Source organism: Struthio camelus, chromosome 20 (assembly GCF_040807025.1).
Source record: "Struthio camelus isolate bStrCam1 chromosome 20, bStrCam1.hap1, whole genome shotgun sequence".
Taxonomy (NCBI): Eukaryota; Metazoa; Chordata; class Aves; order Struthioniformes; family Struthionidae; genus Struthio; species Struthio camelus.
The window spans coordinates 9,254,824-9,282,282 of record NC_090961.1 but is presented as its reverse complement, the minus strand read 5'-3'; the positions used below and the strand labels follow the sequence as shown (position 1 = coordinate 9,282,282).

The 27,459-nt window shown below is 45.3% G+C and overlaps 1 protein-coding gene across 1 annotated transcript; it reads left to right on the top strand.

Annotated features, from left to right (window-relative positions):
* Window positions 1–330: 330 nt before the first annotated feature.
* On the top strand, window positions 331–27,459 carry TLR4 (toll like receptor 4). Its single transcript, XM_009668178.2, has 3 exons — window positions 331–625; window positions 1,439–1,605; window positions 2,976–27,459. The coding sequence occupies exons 1-3, from the start codon at window positions 503–505 to the stop codon at window positions 5,233–5,235; spliced, it is 2,550 nt and encodes an 849-aa protein (XP_009666473.1). The 5' UTR covers window positions 331–502; the 3' UTR covers window positions 5,236–27,459.

Sequence of the window (27,459 nt, the reverse complement as noted above, 5' to 3'; positions counted from 1 at the left end):
ATCTGCTCATCCTAAGTGCTACCCCACTCCTTGACAGTGTGGTATATCTGGGAGCATGGCAGGGGGACTAATGCAGAAAGTCATTCACTCTAACAGTGCATTCAAATTATGGGATGTGAAAAATGACCTTCCTGAATTTGGACTCAGAATTTCACAGAAGTTTCTGTATTTAGCCAGTTTGCCCTGAGCTAATCTGAGGCAATCAAGTCAAGTGACACACTGACACAACTCATATTCCTCTTTAATTTCTAGTCCAAACTCTACCTTTCATTACTTCCTTTTTTTTTTTTTTTTTGTTCTAATTTTTTAAACACGTAGCTGCAAGAAGAAAGATTTACTCAGAGCATGCCTAGAAACCAGGCAGCTACCAGTTTCACTTCCTTCGTGGTTCTGTGCAACTCTCAGTGACGAGCAGTGAGAAGCAGGAGTGGTGAAACACTCAGCATTTCAGGAGATTTCTTGCTCCAAGTCTTTAAGTTATACCCATGGTCCTTTCTCCTGAATGCCTGGCCTCCTGAAGATGCCCAGGAGAGGGGTTTTTCCCCTGTGGACACTCGTGGTGCTGCTGGGACTGATATTTGTTCCATCACAGCTGGCAGGCTGCCTCCTTGATCCCTGTTTGGAGGTATGTGATCTCTAAAAGAGTACAAAATCCTTCTGTTTCACTGCAGTAACTTTTCCGTCTGCTTGGGAGATTTGTGCATCAGATCTGTAGGGTTAGTCGTCTTATGAAAGCTCATGTTTTTACCAAGGATGTTACCAAGGCAATTGATATTTGAAGTGAATGTTGGTCTCAAAAACATCTGAGAACCAGAACCAGTAGCATGAACCATTTCTTCTTGTTGGCTTTCTGTACCTCTGAAGTTACTACAGTACAGCTAAGCTAGTGGATTATGTTGCCCTTCAGGAAGAAATCAAAAACGTATCTATTATTTCTGCAAAGTACAGTATTTTAGCCTGATCTGTACTGCAGAGCGGTTTCACCAGTACCCCAAGAACTTGGCAGTGATCAACAGCCTTTTGCAAACTTTTGCAGATACCCATTACTTACAGAACAATTTCTGTTAGAACTATCCGCTTGTCTGCGATGTAATAAAGCTGAGAGCTGATCTGGGACACGCCAGGCATCCTGTGTGTTTGTTTTTCTGGCTCTCTTGAAGGTTGCTGTCAGTTCATCCATAGCCTCGAGGAACATAGTCCTGTGGTTTTGCACCTGCCTCAATCAGCAAGAACTGTAGCTTTTCCTGGGGAATAAGACTGGTACTATTAAAGTAGGGGAGATGCTTAGGATACCTGAAATTATTTCCTGAAGCTCAAGGGCAGCTTATTTAGAAAAGAACTACAAGGTTACTCATTCTGTTCCCTGCTTTCCTGACCAATTTCCTGACCGTTTGTAAAGTGCAGGTATTGATTGTGATCAGATCTGTCACTGTTACAGGTCATACCTAATATAACTTTCAGATGCACGGGACTGAATATCTCTGGAATTCCCACTCAAGTCCCAAATACCACTCAGAACCTGGATCTCAGTTTCAGCCACCTGAAATCACTGAGCTCAAACTATTTTTTGTCAGTCCCTGAACTTCAGCTTCTGGATCTTACAAGGTAAGGGGCCCTTTCGCATCGATACAGGTTAATCTTGTTTCACCAGTTGGGCCTTAGGGGTTGCTTATCCTGGGTTTTTGCTGCTCTTTGCTGTTCATTCTCTTGCTATTGACTTCGCCTCTGTGTGTCTCTCTCTGCACAGGCCCATGGCCAAGTGATGTGCAGCTTTTAGTCCAGGTATTGGGTGCAGGCATTCTGCTCAGAGCTTGGCCTATCAGCCTGCCCCTGTGGGATGGGGTGGAAGAAGGAGGAGGAGGATCTTTTACTTCTCTCCAAACAAGAAAAATGTCAGACTTTTCACTGTTACAAAAATTCTGAAATGGAACATTTTAGGTGGGCTGTTCTTCTTTTCTCAGTTAAAAAAAAAAAAAGAACAAACAAAACAACAAACCTAGGTATATTCATTTTCTAAAAGGTTGTTTTAAAATATCAACATTTTCTTTTTGTCTTCTCTTCCCATATCTGGGGGAGGAGACGAGGGAAGCTTATTAGCAAATTTGAATAGATGTATAATTAACTTGAGACAAGATTTTCTCTGGGTAAACCACTTCACTGAAAAATGTCACTCAGCCCCATCACAGTTACAGCTGTGAAGTGGCTGAGTGGCAGAACAGGTTTACTGTAAGGCACTGGCTGGGCTGTAAAGCTAATTTTGCTTGCATTCATTCCAGAATACATTTGGCTCTTAAAATTTGGCTTTTCCCGTATAAAATAATCTTTAGGTGGCCCCCTTTGTTTTTTTCCTCCTCCTGTTCTCCTTTACAGCCAACATGGCCTGAGGACTGTCCCTGCTTAGATATCAACAGTAAAACTGTAGAATGAGTTGTGAGCTTTGCCACTGCCGCAGCACACTGGTGCCAGGGTGATGGCCTAGATGTGGCTGAAGTGACAGTCTAAAGGCTGCAAGTATGCAAGGTGTAAGGGAATGGTGTATTTGGTTGGCTCTGCCACCAATGATAGGCATCACAGTATGACTTTCACCTATTTTCACTTCTGTCCTTCTGCCTATGTGCATCTTGACCTTCACCATGGCTCAAGATTTCTTGCTTTGCAATTGAACTCCAGATTTAGGGAGGGAGGAGGAGGTGAGAGGAGGTTTCCTGATATGCAAGGATACCTTTTTTTTGGCTGGTTAATTCTGCCTTCTCCTGGGAAATCACAATGTTCACCTGTAGATTCAGTCTTGCGAGGGAGGTGCTGGGTTCAGGAGGACTGGCTCTGCTCTGCCCAGAGCACTGGAACCAGATGTACCTCCACAGTGAGGTGGATTCTGAGAGCACTGCTTTAGTGCTTAGAGCAATAGTGTCTGTGAATATATATTGAAAAGGAGAATGTTTCATGCACATTTATTCTCTTTTCCTGCCCAACAGATGCCACATCCATACAATTGAAAATAATTCTTTTAAGGATCTTTATAACCTTTCCACCTTAATTCTAACTGCCAATTACTTCAACTACCTGGGGCCAGCAGCTTTCTATGGCTTAACATCTCTGCAAAGACTTGTATTGGTGGAAAACAACATATCTTCTCTGACTGACCTGCCCATTGGACACTTGCATACCCTGCAGGAGCTGAATATGGGCCACAATAACATTGCTTCATTGAAGCTTCCCAAATATTTTGCCAATCTGACCTCTCTCAGGCACCTGAGCTTGCTCTCCAACAAGATCACGTATATATCCAGAGGAGACCTTGATGCCCTGAGGGAAGCAAACAGGTTCAACCTCACACTGGTACTTTCTTTGAATGATATAAAATACATCCAGCCAGGGTCCTTTGCAAATCTTCACCTTGGTGAGCTGGCTTTAAGGTCCTCTTTTGAGAACTTCAATGTGATGCATACTTCCCTTCAAGGTCTGACTGGTTTACATGTCAACAGATTAATAGTTGGAGAATTCAGTGACATTCAGAGACTGAGGAACTTTCAGAGTGGACTCTTGAGTGGACTGTGCCAGGTACAGATGCAGGAGTTCATCTTGATCTGTTTTAGGGATTTTGAGAATAACACAGACACTCTTTTTGACTGCATAGGCAATGTCTCCAGTATTCGGTTGGTGGACCTCCAACTAGATGATGTGTCAAAGGTTCCTATGTTCTCCCAAGTGAAGCACCTGGAATGCAAGAAATGCAAGTTTAAGGAAGTGCCTGCCATGAAGCTGTCTCTTTTTAAGGAGCTTAGAGTGCTTCGTATTACCAAGAGCAAATACCTCAATAGCTTCCGGCAGAAGTTTGAGCATCTAACTAACCTGGAAGTAATGGATTTGAGTGAGAATCGGCTCTCCTTCACCAAATGCTGTTCTCCTCTTTTTCTTGGGTCTCCACATTTGAAATATTTGAACCTAAGCTTCAATTCTGACATCAGCGTCACTGGAGACTTTACTAATATGAGGAATTTGTTAACCTTGGACTTTCAGCACACAAAGTTAATTGGTCCTGGCTCCTACCCTGTCTTTCTCTCCCTTCAGAAACTCATTTACCTTGATATTTCCTATACCAGAACTCATGTTAAATCCCAGTGCACATTTTGTGGCTTGCACTCCTTGCAAGTGCTTAAGATGGCAGGCAACTCCTTTGAGAACAACAAACTGGCCAACAACTTAAAAAACCTAACTCACCTCCACACCTTGGATATTTCAAGTTGCAAATTGGTACAGGTGGATCAGAGTACATTTGCCGCTCTCTCTGAACTAAAAGAGCTAAACATCAGCAACAATAAGCTGCTGAGCTTTGATCCTTTAGTCTACAAGCCTCTCCAAGCCCTCGCAGTCCTGGATTTCAGCCACAACCAGCTGACTGTCCTGTTGGACTCGGCCCTGGAAAGCTTGCCTGATAGTCTGGTCTTGTTAGACCTCTCTCACAACCTGTTCGATTGCTCTTGCACATACCTGAACTTTCTGAAATGGGTCAAGGAAAATCAGGAGATACTTCAGAATAAGGAGCTGATGATGTGCCACGTCCCCGCATATGTAAAGAACGTGAGTCTATCTAGCTTCGATCTGTCCTCCTGCCAGCTCAAAACAAGCACAGTGGCATTCTCAGTGAGTATGTCACTCGCTGCAGCTGTGTCCCTATTTCTAATTTACAAGTACTACTTCCAGCTATACTACTCATTGGTGCTGCTCAGTGGGTGTAAGCACTCTGCTGAAAGGGGGGACACCTATGATGCATTTGTTATCCACTCCAGCAAAGACCAAGAATGGGTGATAAAAGAGCTGGTGGAGCCCTTAGAAGGAGGAAAACCTCCCTTCCAGCTTTGTCTTTACTACAGGGATTTCTTACCAGGGGTACCCATTGTCACTAATATCATCCAAGAAGGTTTCTTGAGCAGCAGAAATGTCATTGCAGTCATTTCTACTGACTTTCTGGAGAGCAAGTGGTGTAGCTTTGAGTTTGACATCGCCCAGTCCTGGCAGCTTGTTGAAGGGAAGGCTGGAATCATCATGATTGTACTGGAAGACGTGGATAAGGCCTTGCTGAGGCAGAGGCTGGGGCTGTCCCGATACCTGAGGAGGAATACCTATCTAGAGTGGAAAAACAATGAAATAAGCAGGCATATCTTCTGGAGGCAGCTGACAGGAGCCTTACTAGAAGGCAAAAGAAGGAATCACGAGGAGGTAAAGCTCATGTAAAGACAAGGTGACATCACTTTTGTCCTGTCTCCTACTCCTCCCAGCCATCCTGGTCTTGGCTGATGGCTGGTGCTCAGAAGGTTCTTCGGAGGTTGTTCAGAGTTGAAGGTGGAGGAAGTGGATGAAGGCACTGTAAAAGCATTACAGAAACATCTGCCTTGCTGTTTGCCCTTCCTCAGAGGAATTTGCAAGCTGAGGAATCTCTACAGCTAGAAGAGCTGCACAGGTGGAAGCCAGCCTGAGCTCCATATTTGTGTGCAGCTGCCTCAATGGAAGCCGGTCCATGCAGATGTGGTGGATCAGTGAATAGATGTGAAAATGGATGGACTGGTCTCTTAGTGTCAGTTATCTGCCTCTGAAACTTGGGTTGGATCCTGGGACCAGTTACTCAGTGGAGCTTGATATGCTGCTTTGGGGCTTGGATCTCCAAAGTGGAGCTTGATGCGTTGCTTTAAGTGGGCCCCAGGATCCCCTGGGGGAAGAGAAGGTATAGGATTCTTGGCTCTAAAAATGGTAGGAATTAGAAACAGGATTTGAATCCTGAAAGTCTTTGGCCAGTATCCTCAGGAGTTGTGACTCAGGGGGAAAACCCTGCAGAGGGAAATGGGTTGTCCTACAGCCACAGGCCATCTGGCAACTGCTCAGTGAAGCTGAGCAGTTATGTCATCAGTGTGTGAGGAGGTTGTGGTTGGTGGGAAATTTCCCCAAAATGTTTATTATTTTGGTTTGATTTAGACAAAGAGCAAATATTGAAACCTCCAAACATTTCCATGACCAGGAACTTTTACTTATATTCAGATCATGTAGTATATGCCTTATATGAGCAAGGTTGAATGTAGGCAGGGCATTTTGACATTTATAGCCGGCTAGTTCTAGAATAAGGTTTTTCACTGTGTGGGCCAGCCTGAATGTATGGGTCAGCTCGCTGTAGGAAGGTGCTTATAGGAGGAGCATCCAGCCCATGCGATGAAATAGTCTTCATATGGATTAGACCTAGCAATGAAGCTCAGAGCCTGTCTTCCCTTGCCTATCACCCTGTGTCAGCCTCTGGTCCTGGTGGACGTCCGAATATACGCAGTCAGCATTTCTCAGGGTCCAGTTGTTACATTAAATAGGTCAGTTTGTGGGCAGGAAAGTTTTGCCTTTGTTTGACCAAGAATGTGTTCAACATTTTACAGGAAGGAGAGAAAGAGGAGAACAGTTTGCATTAGCTAAAGTAAGTGTATCCCAGCACTGCCCTGAATGAAGATGGAGAAAGTCTAAATGGCATTAGACTATGTTACAGAGAACTCCAACGATATCTCCAATACTGAATACTACTGGAGTATTGCTCTGTATTTGCAGAAGGCTTTGGTTGGGATTAATCACTGAACTAGTCTAGTTTTAAACTTGCAAGTCCTTCTGTAATAAATGACATTCTACAGATGTAAAACAGAAGCAATTGAGTGGTGAATCAGATCTCATATTTATTCAGAAGAAAGGGCCTGACCCATATCATTCCTCTAAGCACCAGTCAGCAACATCCCCATGGAAGCCAATGCTAAGCAAGATCAACATTAGATATGATTTGCAAAAGAAGGAGAACTAGTTTCAGGGCTTGGGCTGGCAAAAGCTGAATCACAATTTCCTCCCTACATGCTGTGTCAGTAGTATACGAGGATAGAACTACCAAAAACCCTACAACCCTCTCTAAGGTCTTTCATTTCAAGAGAAGTCTCTGTAACAAAGCTTTAGTAAAACTAAGCTCGACGCTGCATTTGCTTGTCCGGGCAGTTTGCTCTGTATTGGCCAAGCACTGTTGCAGTAATTTCCAAAGTGCTGTGTTTCTTGCCTCTGCCATGATTGACAGTCCTTAAGCACTGCATCTCGCCAAGACAACTTGCCTCCTCACTCAGAGGTAGAGGCTACGGGGAGCCAGGGGAGCAGTCGCTGCGCTAGGAGGAGACGGAGGTGCAGTAAACAAGGGCACAGCTCAAGGTTCCTCAGATTGAGGCTAAAGGAGAGCACAGAGGACAAAGCAAATATTAGCCTGGATTTCAGCAGCTGAAAGTTAAATTGGAAAATGAAAGAGGAAAAATTAAATGGAGTGGGAGTTACTGCTCCTGAATTTAACAGCAGTTAAGTGGCATTTCTCTCTCACTCTTTCTTTTTGTGGTTCCTCTACAAACAGTTCAGTATATAAGTATTTCTGGCACAAATCACAGCATCCTATAATTCTTGATTATAGTAATGGGCTTCAGAAAGCCTGAAAGTTGCTCCAGGCATTAAAATAAGGGTTTGGGATAGTATTATTTAAAAAGTGAGTGTTTGTTGAATATCAAAGCAACTTTAGGAAGAGAACTGGGGTGATGCTTAGAGGAGGTTGCCACCTTTACCATTTAAACAGAAACCAGTCACTTGCTATCCTCTTCCTCTTCAAATACAGTTAGTCTCCCCTGCAGAAACAGATGTGTGAGTTGCCCCAGGCTTTCTTACTGCCAGAAAGCAAGCAGAAAAGCTCTCACAGCTTCTTGAAGAGGTGAGAGGGGAGAGATGGTCTGGTAAGACAGGTTGGAGGCTGGGGACTTCAGAGAACACTAGGACAGCACAGGTTCATCCTCTGCAAGCCCCATAGTCGCTGTCATTTCTGGTTCCCTAGATGGCTGCATTTATAGATTTCACCTCCATCTCACTTGGCTTCAGTAATAGTTTGCGCTTTGAACGCACAAGCTAATTTTTCTTATTGCCAAGACCTTAGGCAAAAGAATCAGGCATTTTAGCCACTGCCTTACTGTCTGAAGCAATACTGGTCAGAGGGAGGAGCGAATTTGCTGCGAGACATAGTGAGCTTCAGGGAGACAGTCTGGCTGGTGACATGAACAACCCCGAAGGGCCCCAGGCAGCAGGCCCTGTGATGTACTGTAAATGCCCTTTTGTGCAGCAGCAGGAACTCCTGTCTGCACACCCCAGGGAGTCACTAGCCTGATGTGGCAGTGCCCGAGCTACCACCAAAAATGCTTTGTGGTTTATGAGTCTAGGAGGGAAAAGGTTGTGTGACTGATTGGTTGTATTCTCATTCTTTCTCTATCAGAGAAAAGGTAGATGTGTTTTTGGAAGATTCAAAACAACTTCCTTTCCCCTTTACAGTGGCAAATTGCCCACTCAAACCCAAACAGTATTAGGTCAAAGAAAAATATTGTGACTCATATTTATATATTTGTCCTTGTTATAGGAAGCAAATTTTGAAAGGAAAACTCGGAGCATTCTCATTTCTTGTAACAGGTTGGCATGCATTTTTAGTTGGAATGTGTTCTCTGTGCAGCAGGTAGTTTCCATATTATTTACTCATTTGGGTGAATAAATGGGCAGCCAACCGAATATCCATGCAGGTCTGCATTCATCTCTCATAAATAAATGAGCATTTTCCAGTTATGAAAATGTCTATGCTGCCCAGGTCATATAAACAGATGGAGATGAAGCTCCAAATGGCATTGAAGATGTTTAACCTTGTTCATAACTGGGATATGCCCTGATTTCACCTATGTGCAGTCGTCTTTGCACCAGCGCTTTTCCCCTTTTCCACTCCTGTACACTTTTCCCAGTGTCCAGATGAAGCAAGAAGTCTGTTTGTGGAAAGTGTCCCAGTTTTATCCCTCTGGGTCCTCTGCTGACTTGTTCCAGAAGTTTCTGACCAAAGTGGGGGCTGATTTCTCGGAGGAAGGACATCGTGGTGTGCCAGCACCATCGCAAAGACGTGCTCTGCAATGAGGGCTCCAAACTGAGCAAGGCTCTCGTTAGCATGATTGCATTTGTGCTCTCCACACTGTAGCCGAGATATTATCTAACAACAGAAAGCAACAGCCATTTGCATTTATGACTGCCTGGATCTGGCTAGCTACAGGAATGGTACAGCGCGAATGGTCCTTTGGCTTCCCAAGTATTAGCACAGACTTTTAATGTCAGTTAAAAAAACAACAAAACAAGAAAAAGTAGCTATTTTTTCTGGAGTGACTGATACTTGACAGGAACAGGTTGAAGATTTTCTGGAAGAGCGTTTGTCCTTTGGGAAATGCTATTTTGTGGGTGGTTTATATAATTTAATGAGGTAGTATAGTGAATCTATGGAACAGAAATAGTCATAGCAGGCTTTCTGCTTTAGTATTTTATCAGGCTGCAATCTCCGAACAGAAACTTCCCATGGAAACAGTGATTTTGTCAATATTTTGGAGGGATTGGAAAAAAAATATTTCAAATAAAAGTTAAATTGTTCTGTAATAGCACTTTTAAAAAAGTTGTTTAGGCTTATGTTGTTGTTTTTCAAAGTAGCTTTTCAATTTGGAATTTCTTTCAATTTATATAATGTGACTAGCCTGCCAAAACAAAGCCATAATGTAAAGTCTTTCCACCTACCCAAATTAAAAAATGAATTTTTTTGTGGGGAAATCCAAGATTCTTCAATTTAGTACCATGCTGAAAAGCAGAACTTTTAACAAAATGGAAATTCAACTTCCATGACAGCTCTTACCATGATCTTCTGAAAGTTAAACCTTCACCTACTGTATCACATATGCAGTTTGGGCAGACAAAAGCACTGAAGAATCCCCAAAATGAATTGCAGTAAATGCCATTTGCAAAACATGTTTAGTAAGTGCAATCAATCAGTACAAACTACCTGCGTCTGAGAGCACTGAATGCAGTAAGAAAGAGGCAATTCCTTAACGACTGGTTCTTTGCCATCACAGCTTAGGCTGAGAATTCGGACTAACAACAGCAAAGCGTGATTTGAAGAAGTGCCTATCTGCTGGAAGCTCAAACCTTTCTCAGCTCCAAGGACATATAGAGGACAGAGTCAATAATCAGCCAGCCTGGACCTCCATGAGCTGACGGCAGCATAGACATAAAGACATGATTAAGGACAGAGCTGTTTAAAACTTTGAAAATCAAAAGAAGAATTAAAAAAAAAAAGGTACAGATGCTGGATCTCAGTGAGAGTGCTTACAGCTTAGCAGCTGGGTAAATCTCAGCCTCTGGAGATGGCCTAGTCGCAGGGTTTCCAGCACTAACAGCCGAAAGCACCTAGAAGGCAGAAGTTCTGAAATGAGTCTTTGTGTGCTCCCTTTATGCATGGTTTTGTGTAACAATGATGGGAAAATGTTTTGAAAGCGCTGCCTCTGAGAAGTTACTTTTAAATCAGGTTTTTGCATACAGGTGTTTGTTCAGATTGAGACTAAGGCAGCAGTAGTGTGTTTTCCATCGTTCCTGAGAACAAAGAGATAATTCTCCTAAGCTCAGCAAGTCTCTCCGAGGAAAGCAGAGATTGCAGGACCTGTGAAGTTTTCATCCTTGTGCTGCCTTGCTGGGAAAGCCTGGCTTGGCCTCTTGAAGCATCAGCCTGAGACGTCCTGAATGAAAATGGTGCTTTGCATGTTCCTCTCCATCTCTTCCAAGCATCATTCCAGGAGACCGGTTACATTGGGCTATTATTCATTACCTGAATTAGTCAGCCTGTTCCCATCCACACGGAGAGGGAGAGGGACTGAGTCACTGTTTAAATCTATTTAAATGCAAATGAAACTCGAGCCCTGAAGTCTGATGTGTGTGCTGTCTCCATGTGTTGGCTGGAGGAGTCTTACTTGCATTCTGCAATGCTCTCTATGGCCTCAGTCTGCAAAAAGCATGACTTTGGCTGCTGCTGTCACTGAATACTGTACTAGAGAAGCATGATGGCACTTCCCTTAACCACTTGTCTTGCATTCTATTGCTTCTTCCTACAGCCTCCTTTTTTAGCAAATCCAGAAGAAACATCTGTTCCTGAAAGCTTGTTTGTGTTTACTAGCTGTCCAAATTAAAACCTTGGGCCATTTCAGCTTTAGCAGTGGTATTAATGTCTTATGTCTTTGCAGCTGCTGTGGTCCATACTCCAGAATAGGAGACTAGGCAGCCCTGGGGACTCAGACAAGGTGGGTTACTGGAATTAAATGACTGTCAGCATCCTCTGCAGGGTCACAGCCTTGAAGGGCAAAAAGAGCCCAGCCCAGATCTCCTTCCATCCCTGCCAGGTCACCCAGTAGAAGTTTTGCTGCTGCAGAGAGGGAATCAACTAGTACATACAAAAATCCTCCAGGTCACAGTTTATTATTATTCTCTCTGCTTATACTTATTCTTGATTACAGAATATAAATTACAGGAGGAGAGATAGTCCCAAGGAACAGACATCTGCTCACCATGTCTAACCTAGAGATCTAAACAGCAGTGCACGACCCACCTCCAACTGGCCTGGCTGAGCCCCCTCTCTGTGTGGCTAACTGACAGGCAAAGTGTAGGCTCTGTTTCCAAAAAGGCTTTAGACAGATGTGCCAGGGTTCTGGCAGCATCCTGCAGTGATCTGGTATTCATCCAGATGAATTTTTCACATTGCAAAGGGTGATACTCAAGTGTGATAACGAGGCTAAGTGTAAAATGCCATGGTACGTACCATGGAAAGTCTCATCAGAGAAGACCAGGTCTGGAGAACTACGTCTCCTTCTCTTTAAGTTGCTCTCCCCAGGTCAGGGCTGTGGCACAGAAGAATTGTCTCATATCTGTCCTGCTGCTGCTGTTAGAAACTGTATGCTGCAGCTGGCTCTCGCAGTCCCCTACCCCTTGGGTCAACGCCACATGTGAGCATCAAATGGCCTTTCTGTACAGGTGTCCTTGTCCTTGGTGGCAGGCACTGGCTTAAGGGCTTAAAGACTTTCAGCTCACAAGTGCTGTCCACCTGCAAAGTTTTACAGCACTTGTACTGAGAGCATATGAAGGTGGGAACAGCTGTGGTGAGGCAGACAGAAGGTGCTTCTAGCCCAGTGTTCTTCAACAGCATCATTTGCTCAATCACAAGTGAGGTGGTGCCTGAAGGGAAGCACTAAAGTTAGGGTTCAGAGGCGAATGGGAATAGGACACCGGGTGGGCTCTTTGCCTCACTCTCTAGGCGCCTGGCCATGTCTGGAAATCAGATGCAGAACAGGGAGGGGTTGTACGATCCCACACTTCCCAAATCCTCCTGTCAGAGCTTCTCTAAAGGTACTCATTAAAGACGGTGGGGCAGATCCTTTGCTGAGGCAGAGGAACACCCCATCCTCTGAGGCGTGGGCCCGTAACGCTTCTGTCACCAGGATTTCATATACTCTCTGGCCGCTTCTTCCTCCAGGTTAGTAACACTGCTTTCACTTATCACCAGATCTTGAGTACTGCTTAAAGAACAATGGGGTATTGTTAGGCCAAAGAGATTTAATTGGAGCCTACACACTCCCACAGTGGATAAGACAGGCCTCTCTGCAGATCTAATCTGCTATCTTCATCTTTTGTCTCCTTTTCTCTCTCTTTCATCCTTCTCCTTTCCTCAAAGTTTCTCTTTACTCTCTTCCAGCTCTGGGCCAGCAGTGAGTGACCAGCCCATCCTAAAATGTAAGAAAGAAGGGAGGGAGGGAGAGGTGTCCTTCTTTTAACATTTTTTAAACAGTCTTTAAATCCTTTGGAGTGTTTGGGCCTGAAAAAAGGATTAGCAGTAATTCCCCTGCCATCGCTTGCTTCTGACTAGCTGACAATTCATTCTTCCGAGATCCCCTAAACTCACTGCTGAATACATTAGCCAGAGGACAAGGGCGCAGGCTTGATGAGGTTGTTATAACCACTTGTGCCCACCCCCGCACCCCCCTTGACAACGGCCGGGCTATTTGGTTTAATGTAACCAGGAGAGGCCCTGGATGAGCACTTCTTCTCTTATTAACCTGAAACCAACCCAATGTTGCCAATGTGGCAGCCCTACAGTGATGTAGGTAGGTAGGGTTGAGAAAGCAGGACCCCAGGAACCACTCTACTTTCTTCTCTAATGGGTTGCTGGGTTTGCTGGGAGCTCTGGAGACAGGAAAGCTGGAATGAGAGTCCAGAGGCCGAAGGTCTGGCTCTCAGCTCTCGGCGGTGTTTCTGCCACCTCAAGCTTGCCACTGACCCGCTATTGCCTTAGTTTCTCCTCTGTGAAAGGGGGCCACTGCCCCCTCAGTGCTGGCAGGGTGCAGTCCCCCTGCTGTCTTTTCTCAGAGCGTTACAGCCTGCTTGGAGGGGCGTGCTATGATCCCCGCCTGGCTTGGATGCTGCTGAACACCTTTAGATGAGAAATGCTATCTATTTTCTCTTTCCCCTGCCTTGTTTGCTCTATTTGTAAAACAGGGATCACATTTTGCACATTGTGAATTACTGAACTAAAGCATTAAGAGCTAGATGGAGTCTTGAGCAGAGCCCTTGAAAGCAGCACTTTCTGTTCCTGACCTCCATTTTCCCCACCTTGGCGTTTCTGAGCTCCTCTCCCCACACCAGCACACGTGTCTCTGAAGTCAGAGCCTTTCCCAGCAGGGATGGTTTAATACCAGTCTTGCTTGCAGTCAGGTAAATCTTGCTTTCTTTAAGAGAAATGACTGCACTGACAGTGGAAGCAAAAAGAGCAGGATTTGGCCCCTAGAACCCTCCGTGCGGTTGTACCCTCCTGGAAAAATGCTCCTTGCAAAGGTATTTCTTTCTGGCATCCCTTCACTGACACCCTAAACTGCTGATAAGAGAACCCACAGTCCTCCTCCCTCCTCTCTGCTCCTCCTGAGACTACGGCCCATGACTTTCTGGCCTACCTAGACTCAGCACATTTCACTTCCCCGGCAGCCAGCCCCCTCGAGCAGGCCTTGCTTCCCGGCTGCAGCACAGCTGCCAGCCCGTAGCTGGGCCAGCCCCGCTTTACGCTCTGCTTGCTTCACGCCTACCTCCCCAGGGCATCTGGGTCACAGGACTTGCCCCTCTGCCTCAGATAGAAACTAAGCTGTGTTTTTCAGACCCCCTAAAGGAGATATAAAAGGTGCCTGGCTCCTAACGAGGGCTGGAGACCGACCCTCTGCTGTGACGGGAGCAGATGTCCCATGGGAAACTGAAGCGCAGAGGGAAGGACTGGATGTGCGTTCCTGTCTCTTCCTCTTTTCTCTTTCATGGGCTATGTCACAGCCCTGTCTGAGGCATTTTGGCCCTGGCGTGAAACACCCTTCATGGGCCTGTCCTGGGCCCCTGCTTCTTCCCGGTTGCCCGCTTTCTCCGTCCTTGCCTGCTCCCTTGCCAGCCCTTACCTAGCCCAGCAGCCTGGCTCCCTCCCTTGCCCTGCACGAAGGTTTGGGGCTGGCTGGGGGAGTGAAGGAGGACAGGACACTGAAACGGGAGGTTGAGCCAAACCTGGGGAGCCGATTACCCTGTTTGATAGCTGCTTCTCTCGGAAAAAGGGAATGTTTTATAAAGAGCCTCATGAAGGCAAAGCACATCATGATTCCAGCGCGAGGAGATGGCGAGCGAGATAGGAGCATCCCCTTAGATTTGCCTGCCGGAGGTTATTTACCTCAGGAAGCTGCTGAATAAAAGTTACAAAAACGCAGCAAAAAGAAGTATTATTTGCTCCTTCTAAAGCATGATGCGAAGCAGAAAAATATTATAAGGGGTGTCTTTGAGTCTTGGCAGCCTGGATTTGTCAGGGCAGAGTTTTCTTGGAGTGTTCTCCGAGTGACCCAGTTTCTGATACCTACGCACACACACACACGCGCATTCACGCACACACATTGCAAGGCACGATCCACAACTTTAATAACTCTGTGACATACAAAGGAGATTTTGATGCAAAGTGGAGCTGACAGAGAAGTGGAAGGAAGTATCTGCTTTTTCTTTTTCTTTTTTTTTTTTTTTTTCAATGCCGCACCAGGATTACTGTCAAGGTGGTTTCAACCTTCAGCAAGGACTGGTGTCATTGTGGGTTCTGCTTTTTATGACATTTAACAAGATTTGGTAGCTTGGGGGGAGGGGAAACAAGGGCTTTCTTTTCTTTTCTTTTCAGGGGGAATTCACTAGGGCTGTCAGGATTAAATGCATGAGGTGAATGCATATGGGGCTGTAAAGGGGGCTTAATAGTTTTGCAACTAGTAACCACAGAATAGCTCTGAGACAGTGTTTTCCAGCTCTGTCATGCATCTGATGAAACATCTGTGTACGTGGAGGCATGTCTTTGAGGGTATGTCATAGCAACATAGTCATGCTGCAGTGACTTTGCTGTCATCTTTGGTTTTCTGGCTGTGGGTAAGGTGTGGGTGACATGAAGGTGTGAGTAAAATCATGTAGTGGTAGTCTGCGTTCATTTCTGAAAACTGTCATTCAAAAACACTATGGTGGCTGCTCTAGTCCGGGTGACAAATGTCACCACAGTCTCATCAGCCTTTTCTATAAGATTCTGCAGTGAGTAGGCACATACTAGCTAGGCAGATTTGCCAGGATCTGAGGGCAAGTGCTGGCTAAAAGGCTGCTCCAGACTGGGTACCCAGCTAGGCAGGCCTTGGTTGACTTGTGATGGGTCCAGGCAGCCACAAATGCTCACAGCCTTCTCTAGGTCATGCAGGGCTGTTGGCCTGAGCACAAGCACCCTTCCACCCAGGCTAATTCCAGCTGTCCTCTTCCTTGTCCTCAAAGCAAAATATAGACAATAGCTGCCTTAATATTGCAGCAAAATGCTTAAAATGAACCCTCCTCAAAGTCTGGGGCACAGGAAGGGACTCAGCATCAGAGAGGAAAGACCGAGAGGCAAAACAACCTAAGATGGTGAGTACAGTGGGAGTCTGGGCCAGAAGTGCATCCCTTCTTGAGTTCCCCTAGGGTCGACTGGCAGCAGGTGGAGTCCTTGGAATGCTCTTCTGGCTTGGGCCTCCATTTAGAAAACATTCACTTATCAAAAATGAGCTGGTGATGCCTGCTGCCCCTCCAGGACATGGTGTGTGGCTAGACTCAAACTTCTCAGAGCCAGGCAATGGAGAAACAGTGAAGAAAGCATTATTGTAGAGCAACCATAGCCCTACTCATATAAGCTGGTGGAAGCCAGTGAGCACAGTTCCGTAGAGATGGCGCCAAATAATGTGGAAAATAAGGGAGCAAGTGCTATTGTTTGTGCTGTGTTGTGGCGATTCAATTCACACACGTATTTCAGTTGTGTGAACCTTAGCAGATGGTGGACATAGTCACCGGACTAGAAGGGAGACCTTGTCAGAAATCCCCTCATGACTCAGGACTCCCAGTCTGTTCCACTTTAAGAGCTCCAGATGCTGAGACTCTAGCAGGGGTCTTTTCCTCCTGGGCATTGTCCCTTTTGTGAAGGGACTTGGCAGAAGGTACACAGCCCGCTTAGAGGGAACAGTTGCTGACACCCCACTGAGGTAGCCAGCTAGAAAAAATAAGCATTCACACACCAAGCAGGTCATACAAAGTCGTATGCCTTGATCAGGGTAAATGCAGAAGCATGTGAGTGAGTGTGTTGCATATAGTGTGAAGCGTGCATGTCGGGGAAATGCAGTCTTGAGCATCTATTCTCATTTCTCTGCCCAGCACCTGTTTAGATAGGGAGCCCTTTCTCCCTAAGTCCTCTAGAAGGAGGGGAGATCATCCCACTTGACAACGGCCCCTCTCCTGTGCCTGCCACCCACATGGGAAGAGGCAGTGGAGAGCTCACTGCTTGCTGTTCCTGGCAGAGCTCAGAGCAGATTTGCTGGGCTGCAAAATGGATTGCTTTCCTCAGCTTAGTGGGATGGACTGGTGACAGCTGCGTGCTTCATTGCTGCTCTTCGCATCTGATGTCCAAACACAGCGCAAGGAAATGACAGCAATATGTGTACCCCTGACACCCAGAGAATGTAGTTATATTGCTGTGAAAATGAGGCTGCTGCTGCACAGCTAAACTTTGAACTTTTTCCTCTGCGAGGCAGCTATGATTAGAATCTCATCTCGCTCTATATTACACAGCACCTGGAGAAGAAAATCCCACCCAGCAACACATAACTATTTTTAAAGGTCTTTTTCTGTTGGGTTGGGAGATGGGGCTGGTAAGAACCCTGCTGGTGTCATGGATTTCTTGCAAATCCCCTTGGAAGGTATTTTGTTGCCTATGTTTCAGAAGAAGACGGAGCTAGACTTTGGGAAAGTGGCTCAGAAAAGGAAGTGACAAAATAATTTTGCCAAGTCTGAAACTTATTCCAGCTTTTCGCCTGGAAAGCTAAATTTGAACAACTTCTGCATCTGCTACATTTTTTTAGGTTTGCTATACTTCAGCCAGTGAGATCTGTCCCACTGTCAGAAACTTGCAATGTGAGACTCGTGTTAGGCCATGTGCCCTGGCTGCATGCTGAGGGATGCCGTGGGAAGTGTGGGCAGTGAGCGTGTCCCAGTGACACCCTGCTCTCCCTTTCAAAGCTGTGCGCTGCATTGGTTGTATGTGGCGCGTGGACATTCCAGAGGAAGAGATGGGGGAAACCAACCGCAAACAGGCAGAAAAGGCTGTAGGCCTGAAACAGTCATGCCCCTGAGATGTGAGACACGATGATCTGTGAATTTTGGCTACTGGTGTCAAAATGGTAGATGAATAAATCTGCCAACAAGCCCCGTAGTGTCTGGCAGTGGAAAGAGCAGATATGTGTGGATGGTTAGAATCAAAGCCGCTCTTCCCACTTGATATGCTGCTCATGAATAAAGTTTTATACTGTTCAAACATAATTCGCGCTCCCTCTCCGAATGGAACCAGAGAAGTGAATTACATTTATCTTAATAAAATGAGTCTTTTTCGCAAGCAGTAGAACATAGGAAGTCTGGTTTCCTGTGGCTGCCTCCCATGTGGAGTCTCTGGTGTCTAATAGAATGGCTGAACTAGTGTCACAGCCTGAGAGTGGGATCGAAAGTGGAAGGACGATGGGAGGAAGTGCTAATTTGAGTATCTTCTTCCTTATAAAGCTTGTTAGAACTTGATTCCTCTGAGACCTCTATTCTTCTATCCAATCTGATTGCAGGCCAGCAGGTTTAGAAAGCTATTATGTAGTGCCTGTGGGCCAGCTAGCACGGTCACGTAAGCCTCGTTTCCTTGGGAAACTGGGTTAAAAAAAAATAAACAAAGCTGACCTGGAATCTTTGCAAATGATTTGCCAATATATCCGGCAGATTTTGACCCACATACCTGTGTTTTTCATGGCTGACATTTGTAACCAGGGCTCTGTAGCCATGCTGGAGATCAGCACTAACCTGAGAACAGGTCCCGCTTAATATGTACCATTGACCATACAGTTTGCAGATTGAGCATGCAGCATTAAACAGATGCACCCTGCCACAAAGCCACTTCCCGCTTTGTATAATATAGGCCAACAGAGATTTGAAAAAAGTTCCGTTTCTGTATAGAAGGACTATTTTTAAAATTGAACAGTAAGTTAGTCCTCTATTGACTTTCAATTTCCTTCCTCTTACATTTCCATAGCAACTCTGGCCATTTATGCATTTATCTTTGTATTTAACTTTCCTCTTTGATATCGTTTCAAGTGGACTCAAGTGAGGTGAAAGGGTTAAACTGTCCCCTTAAATATCTCCACTTTTTAAAGAAATTACCTGAAAATACATATAAATATATACATATATTAGGTGAAACTGTCAAGTTTGTGGTTTAATGAAAATGGTCTCTGGAATGTTTGCCCTGAAAAATCCTACAGGGTGATAACAAGAACAAGTCACAACCTCTCTCCTCTCACCCTGCCTTCTATTATTACCGTGTTCAAGATTCTAATATGGCATCTAAACTTGCAGTTGTAGTAGCTGTGACAGTCAAATAGCTGGTCACCGGGTACGCTTGCACTTTGATATTTCTGGCTTTTTTATTTTTCTTCTTTTAAATATTCACACCTGCATTTAGCAGCAATGAGAAGGCAAGTCTGCTTCACATCTGTTCCTGTTTCCAGATTTGGGGCAGAAATGTGAAGTTCACCATACCTGTTCACAGTGAAGGGGCTAGAGTTCCCACTGATGGGCTGGGAGGTTTTTGGTGGGAATGTAGTAGCCTCCTTGGAGGCATTTATCTCAAAGATGGCTTAGGCAGGACAGAAAGCCAAGTGGATAGCCTTCGGCACAACAATGAATTTCCTGGCATTTGTCATGTTGGTGACACGAGAGAACCCCACTAAGTAGTCATCACTGGCAGTACCATCATGACTGAGCTCCTTGGGGATCAGATTGGTCTTGAAGTCTTGGGTAACATCTGCCTGGGGCCCTGGAAAGTCAGTGTGCAGGTCGGTAAACCTCTTTAAGGCCACACCTGCCAGTTCCTCCCTATAGGTTTCGTTACGCTTTTAGACAACTGGCTTACAGATGAAAATTCTGGTGGGGCTTTTGCCCTGACAACCTCTTGACTTTCAATTTACACTGCTAGAGCTGCTTGTCCTTTAACGTCTTCCTACCACTCCTCCTCTGCTTCCAAAAGAACAGCTAAGTATTTCTACAACTCGCTAGGGGAAGGATGTCCCCTGTCTCCAGGAAGTCAACAGGTGACTTATTTGCAGCACAGTGAAGTAGGAAACATGCTTCTCTGGAGTCCTGGTGACACACTCAACCGAAGGACAAGGGAGATTATGCTGCTTTGGATACACCTTTTCACTGTGATCCCCTTGGGCACTGATAACCCACGGTAGCTCTGTGACAAAGACCTACTTAACTGACCAAGGTGGTTAAGTGCCAAAAGCATTTTAAAATTTTTATTTTAATGAGCCTGGGTGTCTAATTCTCATTGACTTCAAATTGACTTTGTAGATCAAAGCACAACGCCCTGACAAAGCAAAATGGCTTCTTACAAAAAGTCCTCCCTCACATTGTCCAGTCCACTTTGACACTGCTCCAGCACCTCTGGATTCAGTTCTAATCTTCTTCATGTGGGGTTTTCTGATGAGTCCTAGAGCCAGACCTTCATGTTTTTTTGTGCAGAGATAGCAGTAAGTGTCTAGTGTAACTGATAGAGCTATTTAAATGTCTAACTTCCATTGAAATCTGGTGCCTAACCTGCTTAGATGCTTCTGAAAATCCTATTAAAGGGCTTCCCTGCACCTTTAAGCACCTAAATGAATACCTTTGAAAGTGCATTCTTAGATCACTCTGGGATGGAAGGCAAGAGTATTTTTGGAGGATCCATACTCCTAACTCACTTGCTGCTCCCTAAAGAAATCTTTTTTCTTGTCCATAAGTTGTACTGATGTCCCATGTAACCTTCCCCTTTCATTCCATTACTCGTGAAGGATTCTAAATAATTCCTCCCCCTTCCTTACTGTTGACATCTTCCAAGTCTTTGCAGGCCATTATTAAATCACCTCTTTACTCATCCTTTATCTGAGCTGTACATAATTAGTTTGTTTAATCTTTCCTCATAGGTCAATCCTTCTAAACCCTTAATCATCTTTATCTCCTTTTCCTGGAGCCCCCTCCAATTTGCTGACTTTTTTTTTCATTTTATTTTGCATCAAGAAACATTGCAAAAGCTGTAAGTCCCTAGTGCTTTCCAGACCTACTGAAGGTAGTGTGGGGTTGTGGGCTTCTATGAGAGATTGTCCCTGTTTGGCTCTGGCACAACCTAGTGAAAGAAGCAGGTGTTGGAAAGGAGCAAACCACATCCTGATACAGCAACTTAGCTATGCTAGCAAGGCCCTGGCTCTCCTCTCCTGTTGTATAGATGTGACCTCTTCTATTCTTTACTATCAAAAGAGTTGCATCCCTGCCCAGATGACTGTTTTGGGTAACAGAAAGAGGAGGAGGATTTCTAAGTATGTTAGGTTGACTATCCAAGCACAGAAGTTGGGCTGCCTCCTACCACAGTGGATTTTGGATGCACCAAGCTCCTCCTGCTAAGGAGGCCCAGATGCTAGAAGATAGGTGCTCGTAACAGAGGGGGGAGGACTGAGTGTCCTGGCAGGTCAGGAAACTGGCTGGAGGTCAAGTAAGAGCTTGGGAAGGCAAGAACCAGCACTGGCACTGGCAGGAGAAGACCTCTCTCATTGCTTGCACTAGTGCCAGACACAAAGACACAGAGTACAGGCAATGCTTCATGTATTTCACCCAAAGGAGCTCTTTGCCAGGTTGGCTGTGTCGCTGCTAGTGGAGGTTATGAGCACTTCTATCCTGACAGTCCCTTCTGGTGCAGATGAGCCATAAGGGTCTAGGAATTCTTATCAATATGGGCCACAGCACGAGGCTGCTTTTCCCCAGCTGTTAATCCTGTATCCCTGCTGCTTTCTACCTGCAGGAGCTTCGTCCTACATGCTCTGGCATGGGAAGGATGCTACTGGGTTCCCACCACCTGCGCCGCATCCCAAACTCAGATACACTGCGCTGACTCCTGCCCAGCTCGGTGAGGTGGGGCCATTGCACGCATAGCCCAGAACAGCATGGCCTCTTTTGCTTTGCTCATAGTAATGCTATTTCAGCATTTTTTTTTTTTTTTGGTCCTTAGTGCTTCCCTCCAAGGATTTGAGAACTTTTCTCAACAGATATTACATTCACCTTTGCAATATCCTTTGCCGATAACTGCAGAATTGGGGAAAATGAAGCACAGCAGAAGGGATAGAGCCAGAGTCCTGGCCTTCCAGCCTCTGTGTTGGTGGTCCTACTTCTTTGCTATCTGAAAGCACACGGGAAGGACCACCTCTGGGATTCCCTCTGAAGAAGTATGGGTTGGAAGGCTGGGATTTACTCTCTGAGGGAAAATGGATGTAAGCACCTGACTAGGACAGGGAGGAAAAGGGTGCTGTCACCTCACTGTCAGTGAATTCAAGGACAGGCTGTAGGAAGTCTGCTTTTATGACTGACCAGTATGAGGTGCCTGAGGTATGCACCAAGGAAATGTGATCCCTGCTCCTTATACTTTTAAAGCTCTGTTTCTGAACATGAAGGAAGTTGGATCTGCTTTTGGGGAAATGGGCCCCCCCACTTTCCTCCCAGTCTTCGTGGAACCATCTTGCACTTCAACCTCTGCTGTGGAATGAAATACCTTGTGGGCAGGCATAGTCCCACAGTGAGATCAGATTTGCTGGAGAACAGGATATCAGAGACAGGCAAGAGACAGCACAAGCTATTCACTATCTATCTCTTGCAATTATGCTTCTTATGGTATTATGATACTTGGTATCCTGACATTTTTTGGTATTGATTTCAATGTTTAAGTTACCTCCAGTATTTTAAGAGTAGACTTTCTCGGGGAAGATGATGGAGTAGTGACCACTTGGAGTGTACTTAGACAGCGCTTTGCTTGGCTGTCTTATCCTAAATGAACTCATGCAATTTCCTCTCTGTGAAGCACAGCTCCTTTCTCCTAAGCATGCACACCAGGGTGCTCCCTATCACATACTTTGCCTATAAGTAAAGGCCACCTTCATCTCCCTTCCTTTTATTTAATCGTAATTTGCCTCCGGATAATTTGCTTGATTGCAAAGCAAACTAAAGCCATGAAAGGTTGGTGGAATTTTTCAGCTCAAACCTGTCTGATGGTACTCCTAAAACATTGAACCCCCTAATACTGTTTCTCAGTGCCAGTGATTGTAACGAGCCCAGTGCTCCAAGACGATGTTTTTTGTTTGTGCTGCAGAATGCTGACAAGGCTACCACAGTCACAACTTTGAGGGACCTCTGTACAGCAGCTAGGACCAGACACTTTCCAGCACAGATGATAAAACCTACATCTCAAGATGCCTGTCAGTTGTACAGCAACTTTGCTTTCTCTTTTTCCAACCATCCCAACAAAACCTAGCAAATGGTGCATTACAATCGTCCTGACTCCTCACAGGTTTGACCTGGTCTTCCATGTCACAAGCATGATGAGATCTGGCTGGTTGGAAATAGGTCATTTTTGTGCTGTGGTATGCACTTGTGGTTCCCTGTGTAACCATACGCGCTGCAGAGCTCCGGTTGTGGTGGACTGGTGTGAGTAAGTGTCAGGCTGTGGCTGTCTGAGCACGTGGGCTGATGGAGAGTATGAGAAGGCTGACTCACACTGTAGTAGATCATTTAGTTCGCACGAAAACAGGCCAAGTTAAACAATGGGGAGTATCTATTAAATGTGCCTAGAGGTATCCACTGTGCACGAGGAATATGTAAAGGTGCATGTGTATATAGGCACCCCAGCAGATCATGGCAGGAGGCTGCTGTCAGAGATGGTTTCCCTAACATTTATACATCCCTGGCAAGGATGTGAAATACTTACTTAACGTAGCAGGGGTCACCTTGAGCCTAACCAAAGGCTAGAGCAACATTACCTTAGAAAGGGGAAGAACAAAGCGCTCATGGTGTTCTCATCCCATTTCTGTGCCTTGCCAAAAGGCTAATAGCACACTCTGAACCACTTGTGGAGCCCAGAGCAGCACTTTCCTTTAGCCAGACTGCTGACCTCAGCGCAGGCAGCTTGAGTGAGCTGGGAGCGGGCGCTCCTTGGCTGAACCAGAATGAACTCTAGCCACAGTCATGGTTTCCAGACAAAGGTGTATCTAAAAGTGCTGATGCTTCATCTCAAGCTGAACAGCATCCTCCTCTTTGGGCTGGGCACTTATCTATCTTAACCCACCCCCAGAGCCAGCCAACAGGCGGGCAAGCCCTAGAATGCCTCTAATGCACTGGCTCACAAGGGATCTTCTGAGCCCACTTCCTAAGGCCGAACATCCTGACACATGGGAGACCTCCAGGCCATTTCCAGTCTAGGGGCCTTAGAGAAATCCATCAGGAAGGTCAGATCCAGCCACTCTGCTGGGGTGCCTGCATACACGCACATACATGTATATGCATGTGCAGATGAGGTACATGCACTAACTCTCTTCTCCCCAAGTGCACTGCAGGCAGACCATGACTGAGTACCCTTTCAGGAGCCATGCTGCATCCTCTCCCTGTTTGTGATGTAATGGGAGGTGAGGACTGTGTGTGTCATATCCTTGCAATGGCTTTTATGAGGCACTATGCCTGCATCTCCTGCTGCTTAGAATTGCCACAAGCACTTCTAGCCCCCCTCTGAGCTTTGCTGTTCCCAGATGGGCCTATTAGACTCCTAGGAGTGAAACTGTAAATATCTGCAGAAGTGCCACCCAAGCACTGCAGCAGGGGAGCGTCACTAACACCAGAGCTGCCTTGCCTCTATGCAGTTGTCTTTACCCGTGAAAGGGGCTGCAACTCCCTCAGGGCTCAGAATCAGCAGTGTTTTTGCAGTAGCTCTATTGTCAAGGCTTGCACTCCATAGCAGGGAAAACAAAGTGTTGAAGAAGATTCCATCCAGTTTCTGCCACTGATCTCCCATGTGGCCATGGTCACATTAGTGGGATTTCCCCAGGTGTTCTGAAATTGTGAGCAGATGAGTCCTTGGAGGCAGAGAATGTCTTCTGTGTTGTAAGCAGCGTGTACCACCAAGATGAGCCTGATTTTTAGTGCAACCTTTGCCATAATGGTAATAATAAGCTTATCAGTGTCTGTTTTCTGCCTGTAAAAGTAACATTGTCATGCCCTTCCTGAGAGGCTTTTTTTGCACCTCTCTCCCCTTGGAGGAGAAGCATAGCTGGGTTGCTGCCTCCACCTGAAATGGATTCTGGTAGTATTGCAAGTCCTGAATTTTTGGAGGTAGTTCTTTGAAAGTGAATCCACATTTTAACCAGTGAGAACAGCCTTAGCACAACTGACTTCCTGCACAACGGAACAAATACGCTCTGTGGTTTCCCTTCTCCTTGTGCACTCCTCCTCACTGCTACAATGGCTTGCTCATGCAGAAGGGGTGAAATCTCAGGCCCTGCTCTGCTTGACTGCAAATCTCCTAGTGACTTCAAATCTGAATACAGTGTTGCCAGCATTTTAAAGAGCTCAGCAGGGATGGCCAGAAGCAGATGCCTCACTCTGGGAGACATTTACTTGGAAACATTCAAACTATCTTGTTATGTTTCTCCTGTGGTGCACTTTTACAGAGTTCTCTGCTCCCTCCCCTTTCCTCTATGCATCATGGCACAAAATAGGGGAACTACGACCTTCTCTTGATGTATAGATGAGGACTTGTCCCAGAATGGTAACCCAACATCCTTTGCAACCAACTTTGCTTTTCAGTAGCACACATGCTCATTCCAAAATCACCACTGCCTAAAGTCACTTCACATGCTTGTCTCGAGTCCTCTAGGAGAGGGTTCCTAGACACAGCTGTTACTGAGATGTGAGCCCACATATGTGTTAGGAAAGGCTGTTTTGTCTTCCAGCACCTCCAAAATACTGGAAAACTGGCTGCAGTATCTTTTTTATTAAGACTGGAATTTTTAGAAACAGTGAATAGAGTTTTCCCTTTTCTTTTGACACCCTGAGAAACAAATTTATTTTAACGTGAAGCTTACCACACTTTATAATTATTCAGAGGACAGATTACCTGTGGAGAGAACACTTTCTGTTCTTTCTTTCTTTCTCAGCAACACTCAGTCAGAAGACCACAGTGTGCAATTTTGCATGCCTTCAGCATGGACACTGAATTGCTTGTTTTGGCAGAAAGATGACTTTCCAAAGGCACAGTGAAAAACATCATTAGAAATCTTTAAGGTGTAAATGTTTATGTGCAATTTGTCACCAATGCAGTTCAGTTCCCAATTTCATGATGCCTTAGGTCTCAAATGTGTTCCCGTCCCTCCTGGAGTTATATTTCATTACATATCAAGGCAGACATTAGGTATCAGATAGTTTAGCAAAATGGTCATGGTGAATATACTTCCCCATGGAAAACATACTCCCCAGAGTGACATTCAAATGGATAGCATGAGTGGTAGAAAACTAAAACTGATTTAAAAAATATATATAATCATCAGAAGTTCCTTTGGGCTCAGACCTGAAGAAATCTGAGCACCTGGGCACACCAAGTCATGCAAGCATCGAAGTAGTCTCATTGAGCAGGCTGATGTTCAAGGGTTTTCAAGTAAGGAGAAGCACAGAAGCTAGGTGAGAGTTGCAGTGTTCATAACAGTCATTTTCGGGTCGGCTGGAGGCCCAGCCCTACAGTGCCCCGGTGCAGCAGGGCTCCTGGTTTACATGCGAAATGACACCCATGTCAATGCTGCATTTGAAATTCTATAGTTCGACTGATGCTTTCCTTTAGGGACACACTTATCCTGAAATAAAAGTGGCATTTTCTAGCAGTCTAGCTCAGTTGCTGTTTCGTGCTTTGTTTTTTTCACTGGTTTAGCAGGTATCGGTTTGGAAGGAAAGGGACTCCTATCACAATAACAGACAAGGTTAGAGAAACCTCTGTGGAGAAGCTATTACTGGTCCTGCCTTGGGGCAGGGAGATAGCAGAGTGCAAAGTGAAAGGTCATCTCATCTGTGTGCATCGATCCACATATTCATAGGTAATTCAGAGACCCAAATGAGGACTCTTCACATGACTTTGTCTATAGCCTACATTTCTCAAAATACCCTGTTTCAAAATAAGCTTCCGTACAATGGCAGTTTCCTTAGAGCTCCCAGTTCTGTCACTGTGGTCTTGACAGCAAAGCTGTAAGTAAAAATACCAGCAGTGGCTCTGGCTTTATAAAAGCAAAAGTCACTGCTGAGTACCTCAAATCTCTGCTCCCTTTGGCAAGGGAAAGCAATGAAGACCCCAGGACCTATCCACTTCCCCAGAGCAGCCTGCTCCTCCTCCCCTACCACGAATATTTTCAAATAAATAGCTAAATAGCAAGAAGCTCAAAGCCTGAGAGATCTGATAAGCAAGCATTTGTCCCCTCCTTCTGGGTATTGATGTGCAAATAGCGTCTGAGATTTCCAGCCTGCACAGAGTTGTGCTGTTTTCTGTTTTCGCTCAGAATCTCACACAATCATAATAAGAAGAGCTGAAGGGATCTCTGCAGGGAGCACTGCCTTTACACAGACCGTTGTGAACTGCCCCGTATTAGCAAATTACATTCGAGATGGGCTTTAAAGCCACCAGTCCCTTTCAAAATGCGACTTTGAAAACTCAGACTCCCTTGACTCTGTGGACTGAAGTGAGACACTTTCACGCCTTTGAGAAAATGGTTTATAATATATATATGAGAGAAAAATAAAGGATAAAGAGTATTCTCTCGTCTATCTTTTTTTCTTTTTCCCCTTTTCTTTATTTACCAAAAGTACCTCCAAGGCTAATGGCATTTTCTTTGGCCGCTGGGAGCAGAGAAAGATTGAAGTCTGAAATATGAAAGCTTTTCTCTTGTTTTTTAACAACTTTGGATCACTCTGGTTAACTCTCAGTCTCAGTTCAAAGCAGAACTAGAAGCAGAAAGGCTAGCTCTGTTTTTCTATTAGAAATAAGCAGTAAATGATTTCTCATCCTAGAAAGAAAGTATGGAGGCTTAAAGTTTCTTGTCCTGGATGAAAAGTCAAAAT